Raw genomic sequence first — 8,781 nt, 5'->3', positions numbered from 1 at the left:
CGGAACATCTCTACAAAAAACGTTGTCATTTTTCGGCCTATTTATGAATCGTTTTCAAATAAACGCTAGATTATCGATAGTATGTGTAATCGAATCTCTCATTTCCTGATCAGCACACACACACACACACACACGGCAAACGCTGATATCTCTGTGAAAACAGCTCTGATTATCCCAAGACTGGTCAAATAGATTCCTTACCTCAGATCAGATGTTCTCCAAAAAGATTATTCCAATTCCTGATCGCCATTCCAAATATCGATCGCGTTTATTGATCCAACGCTGCGTACTGGAAATATGTATTCCACGCTGTTCTGATGGTCCACAATGAGTCCGGTGGGCTCGGATTACTTCCCTGAGAAGTAAAATGTGGATTCCGGATTTTTCTTTTCTCATCCATTTTCATTGAGTCCATTCCAAAAGGGTGCATTACCATCCGGGAGACGATAGGGGGCGGTATTTTCCCAATGGAGCTCAGAGAGAGTTTGCAGCACTAACGTGATACTAGATTGATGAAATATGAATTCAAATCTCTAATAAAAAAACAAACACTATATCGCGTCGTTGGCAATGAACGGTCGGCATGAACAAACGACATATAGCGTTGTTGGCATTGAAAGTGTTAATATGTTTACCGATGGTTGTAATGTGCACTGCGTTGCAACTCTGTATGAAATATGTTGTACATTTTTTATTATTATAATAATAAATTATAATAAAGCTTGATTGGTTGGTTGATTGACTGATGTTCAATATCTATATAGTACTATTTATTTAGACATAGCCTATTATCTATTATCTAGTCTCCCTATTAACTATTACCACAAAGAGACTTTTTCATTTTTTGCCTAATAGTAGTGAGTATTTACAAGACTATTAGCTTTGTGCAAAATGCTCTTTTGAGCTCCAAATAGCCTGCCTTCAAACTGCTCCACAGAAATATCTGCAAAACTCAATTATATTCTGTTCTATTATATTTATATGTAATCTACATATCCATATCCATCCTATATGGTGAATGCAGGGTCTTATCTCTGGCTCACACACACACACACACACACACACACACACACACACACACACACACACACACACTGTATAATAGATTCCTCGTCATTATTCTCTATATAATAATGAAAGGCTATTTGCCACAGCCGCCCGACAGCCATTCCCAGCAGGCAGCAGCAGAAAGTGTGTCGCTTCCTCATGCAGGGAAACACTCGGCTGGATGAGAACCGTTGCGCCTGTTTGCCCTGCCCTGCCCCTGTCGTTGCAGAAAAGGCGTATTGCGTAATACTGTACTTGAAATAGCCGGTGTCGGAAGCACGTCGCTGTTGCTGCACGCTGAGCTGAGCTCTATATGATCTGTGTGGCGGAGAAAAGCGGGACAAGGGTGGCTGATAAAAAAGAAAGTGGAAAACAGCACACCGCTGTGGACTGCAGGAGAACTTCCCAAATCGATGAATAAAAGCCACCAGATAAAAGGCTAAACACATTAGTCAACAAACAGTCTCAGTTTATCCTGTAACGACGATTTGAATATATATATATATATTTTTTTATTAATAATTTTTTTTTTATATATATAATTTTTTAAACGTTTATCATTCACATGATTTATAATGAATACAATTATTTTGTAAGTGCTATTTTATACCGTATTCTAAATTACCGAGGGATTGTGGCATATAGATTTAATCTATCGAATAGCCTATATTATATAGCCTGCTGTCTTGACAAGGGCAGCGCTTTTAAACATAATTTATATCGCCATAATGCGTCGCCTCATGAATTCTATATCTCGTGATGACGCCCTGCTTGCTAACTCGGCCAATTTTTTTTTCTTTGAACGCTTGCCTCTAAATATAAAGGCCATTATTTTATAAACCTACACGCATGAGCCTTCTTAGCGCACATACCATGCAGGATCGCTCAAAGGCAAAGCCAAGCCAGTACCTCATGGGTCCCACATTGCCTTTTGAGGAAACATTTGATAGCCCTATTAACTTTCATGTAACATTGTTTCTTGAAGGCATCCACAGCAAGCGCCCTATCATTACTGTGAGAAATGTGCTTTCATACTGCACGTCTATTACACAAGTCCCGACAGGGACATATGTGGGAAAGCCAAATATTTAATTTATAGATCAAAACCATAGCTGTTAAAGGCGCTGGATTTTTGCGCAACTGAAAACGAGTCGTATATTAAACAAAGACCGACAGTCGATGATCGACAATTACTGATATGACGCTGATTATATTATTTGTTTTGCCCGAATGAGTACGGCGGTTGTATGGATAGGCACACAAAATGCGTAATTACATATTTACGGCACGAAATAAATACACTGTTTTGAACGCATCACCCTTTGTAGCACATTGAACCCGCCTGATACAAGTGTACACGGCTCGATATTGGATCCGGAGTGTGTTTTAAACTGTACACGAGATATGTTGCTTACAGGACCTGCGGCGATCCATTCAAGCCAGCAAGTTTGGAGGAGCGCGTTGAGTTGAATCAATTCATATCGTCGAGATGGAGCCGGACTCACTCAAGGTATTAACGTTTGTTGTGATCAACCATCGATTTATTTAATTTTTCGCATTTATGCTAAATCACCGCGCGTTTGAAAACGCACTTTGGCGGCTAAATGACAAAAACTTTGACATATTGCATTGTGTAGTATCATGATGATCGCATCATCTGTGTCATATTTTGGAACATGCTAAAAATAGTTACATGGTTTTCTTAACATGTGCAAAGACCGTACTGTATAATATTGACACGGCCGTGTGCGTAATTACGCATGGGTCGCGCTATTGTTTATGTACATACATAGCAGCGACGTGTTTAGCAAATATATATTTTTTTAATATAATAAAACCATTCATTAATTCTCCCAATTGGTGTTTTTCCCTCAACAGTGGGTGGGCTCATCTTGCGGTTTACATGGACCCTATATATTCTACAAAGCGTTTAAATTTCACCGGGACGGTGGCAAAGCGAGGATTCTATCCCTCGGAGACTTTTTCTTCGTGAGATGTTCCCCGCGGGAGCCTGTGTGCATAGCGGAGCTCCAGCTGCTGTGGGAGGACAGGACGAGCAAGCAACTTTTATCCAGCTCCAAACTTTATTTCCTACCCGAGGACACACCGCAGGGGCGATCAGTCAGCCACCACGGAGAGGTGAGAGAGGAATATTGATCATTACTACTACTACTGTGTGTCGTCTATCATTCTCTCGCGTTTTGTCCTATTATTTGATCATGTAAGCCTTTGATCGAATATAACATCTTAATTCCATTAAAGCCCGCATCCTCCTCTGCCAATGTGAATGAATGACTGAATGAATGAATGGATGGATGGATGGATGGATGAATGAATGAATGAATGGATGGATGAATTAATGAATGGATGAATGGATGAATGAATGAATGGATGGATGAATGAAAACTGTAGATCATTGGCTAAATGATTATCCAGTTTGACTAACTTTATTTAACAAGATTGCAGAATGGGTACAACAATACAGTATACGGCTCAATACACACAATTGTTAATAAGGGGATGCACAGACCAGAGGAAGACGTTTGTCTTGTTTACATCAGGGTCCCCCCGTTTTCAATTCATAGTGACATTTATGTGACATGCATGGGAATGCCATATAGAGAGACGCATCACGTGCATTGATTGATGCTCTGTGACATTGATGCTCTATTTGTGCAGGGAAGGTTTGACCTACAGCGGTATTGTTCTCCCTCTAGTTCTACACTTTAGCCTATTTGTTCATTGTGGTGTCAACTGCTGAATGTGCACTTGTCCAGCTGCGCTCAATAAGGCTGCCACTGCGCTGTATGGGGGTAATTGTATTGTGGGCTGGGGGGGGGGGGGGGGGGCATCCGCAAGAATCCAGCGCGTACTCTATAGGCTGTCATTTCATTTCTTCATGATGCGTGTCAAATGCTGACATGTGGGCGGAAATTGCGAAATGGTAATGAATGCATGAGGATCAAACCGCCTTAGATCGGACGGTATGATAGTTATTAAATATGTTGTAACGCTGCCTTTCTTGCCTCCTGCAGGCTGTGACTCTGAGTGCAGACATGGAAAGAGCTGTGTTCTGTACAAACACAGCCAGTGTGCCAGTGCCGACACGTCTTCTTTAACAACTCCATCATTTGCATAGTTTTTCCATGAGGACATTTTCATCTATATAGCTGCCTATACACAATACTAATGTGATATTGTCGGCTCACATTTGCTGCGCCACTTGATACGCCTCTGTTATATTTCCCTGTTGTTGGCACACAGGGCAATAGCTATGATTGACTGTGGCCATATGTGGCGCTTGTGATCCGGTTACATAGCTCCACTGAATGGCATTACTTTGATTAGTCGGTGTGCTTTTCTCTGCACTGGCCGTGTATAAAACAATTCATCTGTTCCTTTGCCATTAAGTCCTCATTGGGGTTTTTATTCACCCCCCCCCCCTCTTTGATCACTTGTGTGTGGTTGGCTGAAAATGATTCTGTGCTGCTGTTATATATTGTTATTACTAGGGATCAGGACAAAGCTCGGTTTGTACTTGACTGTTCCGCTGATGGTTTACTTACATTCTTTCCTCTTGAGTAATAGACGCTATCGCATTTCCTTTTCATGAGGAAAGGTGGCTATTTATGGCGCTGCTGCTTAGACGATCGAGCTATCAGATCTATATGATGGCAGCATTCTTCTATCAACTGGTATCACCTTGAAGCCCTCTCGCTTTAGCCTTTAACACGCTGTAATTATTTAGTAATTACTTTGAGTGCATGCATCGCCAATTCAGAGGCCATGCTTGCGCAATAAGGACATGCCAGCTCCGCCCCCCCCCCGCCCCCCCTTTCCAAAGACTTATTTGCATTGCAAAGTGCTTACATTCCAGCCCATTGGGTGTATCTGGAAAAGATTATATTAACTCCCTCTATCAAAAGAGCCGCAGCACAGCCTATGTAAATCAAATCTCAAAGCATTTGGGAAATGAATATGGAGCAGAGCATGATACAGGAAGAGCAGACAGGACTGCATTCCGTTTGATAATAAAGTTTATACATGTGAAGGAGAGGCATCACTATTGTGCATGAATTATGTAGCATCCTGCACCATGTATAAGACTCACTCCTGGCGACATGCATGATATGCATATAGAGTACATATTCAAACTGCTTTTGAATCCACATTCTGAGAGTGTATAGACTAGAACATAATACCGCATTTGATCATTTAATCGATCGTATAGTAGTTCATGTTTGTATGCCTGCCTGCTGCAGGTTGACCCCAATGAAAGGGCTTTCAAACCTGGTGTCCTCAGCAAATCACCCTACTTATATTACACACAGTGGGAAATTACCCTGACAACTCTCGCAGTCAGTTTATGACCTTCACTGTCTGAAGCCCATTCATTTTCTCGCTGACTTTGCCCCATAACACACTAATCTGCGCCGCATGAGTCAGCTATAGAGGGCGCTCTGAGACGCAGCTCCTAATCCAAAAACAAACAAACAAAAAACGGGGTGGTGCATGGTTTTGATTGATTGATTGAAAACTTTATTAACAGATTGCAGAATGGGTACAATACAGTACGGCTCAATACACACAATTGTTAAGGGGATGCAGACCAGAGAAATACTTTCATCTTGTTTACATCAGGGTCCCCCATTTTCAATTCATCAGGAGTCAGGACACATACATGACATACTGTCTGCTACATCTATACATTTATGACATACCAGATTAGCAAATACAGTACAGAGATATTTGATATAAAAACTGTACATTGGAGGAGGTTGGGTATAGGTGTTGGTGTTGGCGATGCAGGGTGCCAAGCGCAGGTTAGACTTTATCGTCGGTGAATTCAGGGGTTCTGAGTTGGCCGTTTGTGACAGGCATCAGCTATATTTATACAGCCAGCAACAAAAGGCGTAAAGCTGGCTCAACAAGCTATGATGTGGGCATCTGGGATCCACTTCCATCGCCGGTGATTTCACAGACGGGGCTCTCTGAGTGACAGTTTGTGTGAAAGCAGAATTTAAACACAGGCCTATAGATAATAATGTCAGAGGTTTGTTCCATGGTTTGAATTAAACACTGACGCAAAAGCATTTTTTTTTTAATTACAGAGGGTGTGTTTGTCCCATAAGCGCCACCTGAAAGTGATTTTCTCTCAAGAATCTGGAGTATGATACAGAATGTGCATGAAGCGTTATAATGATCTGTGATTGATTTACTCCAGTCCAATGCAGGATTACAGATTAGCATGCTGATAGTGGTTTATTTAGATAAGAGACTGTTGACTAATGACTAATGCCTATGAGGAAGTATTTAGAATTTGCAGGATTTTGGCAGCAGTCAGCACAGTAACATACGTGTATTCTTAATGAGCAGGAACACCATTGGTGTCACCGATTATAATGGTTTCTCTCTAACATTTGAATCTTTTCACTTTATCTTTGTAACAAGTCAGTGTTGACAGTCTTTGTTATAGCACACTACGTTGGTAACTAAGACTTGATTCTAGAACTAGAATATGTAAATAAACAGTACTGTATATTTGTATGTCGTGTATGTCATAAATGTTATGAATTGAAAATGGGGGACCCTGATGTAAACAAGACGAAAGTCTTTGGTCTGCATCCCTCCAACCCTTAACAATTGTGTGTATTGAGCCGTACTGTATTGTACCCATTCTGAAATCTGTTAATAACATTTTCAATCAATCAATCAATCAATCAATCAATCAATCAATCAATCAATCAACTATTCATTCTCTAGTTGGTTTACTGAGCTCTTGATGCGAGGACAATAGCACTAGACAACATGCAAATGTAGTTAATCATTGTATTTGCCGTATACTTTGTGGCTGTAAAATGTTTGTTTACTTATAGCCAATTATCCTAACCTTGGAGTAAAACAGATATATTCTGATTTACAATGGGTAAAGAAGGTGCCTATTTCACATATACAGTAAAAAATGTAATGCTTTATAATATCCATAAAATGTCACCACCAGGGCTTTCTTATCCTCTGATCATTTAGTACAAGTGTAGTGATTAACATATACCAGTACGCAATCACTCCTGGTGCCCTATATCAATAACCAAAATGTGTTGGTACAATCATTGTCATTATTGTAACGTGGGCATTTTCGTGTTTTTCCAAAAAGATAAATATTATGTATTATTATGTTATGAGAGCTTGTACTAGCTTATGTACACTGCATGGTTAATCCACTGCAGCTGTATGAGTGATGTTTACAGAAGTCTTTGTTCAGGAGCAACAAAGCATTCAGACGCCTCACATTGATTTCTGGATAAGGTTCTCTCACCGTCACGTGACAGTTTTTCCACATACCATGATGGCAAGTGTAACAATGGCTGCCATTTAATATGTAAACAGTGACGGCTTAAGAAGCCCTTCATTCCAAAATCTGTTTTGGGGAAATAAATCATTTGTACCTGTTGTTCATTGCAGGGATAGTTCTGTTTTTTTTCTATCCCTATCCCTGTTTCTTATACTTAGACCAATGACTATGTTGATTGGTAGAGTTCTTTCTCAGCCTAATGACCATGCTGCAATTATGAGCTCCAACTAATTAGCCACAAACCAATGCAAAGTCAGTGGGATCGAGCTCTTCTCTGTGCAAGCTGACTGAAATGTACTCAAAACACCCACAGAGTAGGGGAGGACGGTATAGCAACAGCACAGCCAAATACTGTCTAGCTTCAAACAGGCTTCCAGATCCAGTATTCCTCATAGGACATTTTTATTTATTCACAACCAAAGATACTGTATCAGTATCATACACTATTTAGACTTTTCGGAAGTTCAAATGTCCCTCCAAAAAAACGACATCAGCTTTAAGTTAGCCAGGGACTTCAATAATATTCCAGGAATGACTAATTTTGTATATATATGTATATATATTTATACGTAATGGTGAATATTTCATTTTGGAATCCAACTCTTCTTATTCTGTTTCATTTTCTGGATGATTACAGAGTATGATACACCATGTTGTATCTCGAGATAGTAATTATCTTAAGGCCTGAAGCCAATATTCTCCAAAGTACCAGGGACTCCACACAGATCTTTTCAAAGGCACTACACATAAAAAAAAAAAAAAAAAAAAAAAAAAAAGCCTTTATTGACCCGGCTCAGCAGAATTGGATTACTGATTCACTTGTGTTCTCAGGGCCTGGGGTATGATGTAATTTCCTGGGTATTTCTCAGGTATTTGTTTGGTCCTCCTGGCCCCTCCCCTCCCACTGCTGCATGCTGCTGCACTGTGTTGTGTTGTGCAGGCAACGACATGAGGCCACCAACCCATGACCTACTGTGCTAGTTTTTCTTCTGTTGGGCAGCGCGGTTAGAGGTCAATTCCTTTAAATTTCTTTAAAAAAAAATATATATATATATATATAAACGCTGTCCATTCGGAATGGAAAATGAAGATAGGGATTCTGGAAACGAGAAGGAATTCTCTATTCTTTTGCCAGCGGATTGAATGGATAAAAAACACTATCGTACACTATGGAAACTCAAATTAAATGGATAGATAGACTGACAGACAAACAAATATTTAGATAGATGGATAGATAGATATAGTTACATGCATACATCATTATACATCATTCATCATACATATACAGAGTCTACCCAGGGTTCAAAAGCTGTATTTCTAGTTAATAATTAAGTCCATATGTGTGTGGAGGGAGCTTTCCTCTCATAGTATCTTCTCCTGAC

At 40.1% G+C, this 8,781-nt stretch overlaps 1 protein-coding gene across 1 annotated transcript in view; it reads left to right on the top strand.

The window, feature by feature from the left end:
- Positions 1 to 2,536: 2,536 nt before the first annotated feature.
- Positions 2,537 to 8,781, top strand: part of arid5b (AT-rich interaction domain 5B) — a gene marked incomplete at its 5' end in the record, with an annotated part of 176,828 nt that continues 170,583 nt past the window's right edge. Inside the window, 2 exon segments of the mRNA XM_084321299.1 lie at positions 2,537 to 2,557; positions 2,926 to 3,186. Of these exon segments, the coding sequence (XP_084177425.1) occupies positions 2,537 to 2,557; positions 2,926 to 3,186 (282 nt within the window).

The sequence above is a fragment of the Notolepis coatsorum genome (assembly GCF_963971535.1).
Source record: "Notolepis coatsorum genome assembly, chromosome: 9".
Taxonomy (NCBI): Eukaryota; Metazoa; Chordata; class Actinopteri; order Aulopiformes; family Paralepididae; genus Notolepis; species Notolepis coatsorum.
This window is presented reverse-complemented; position numbering and strand designations above follow the sequence as displayed.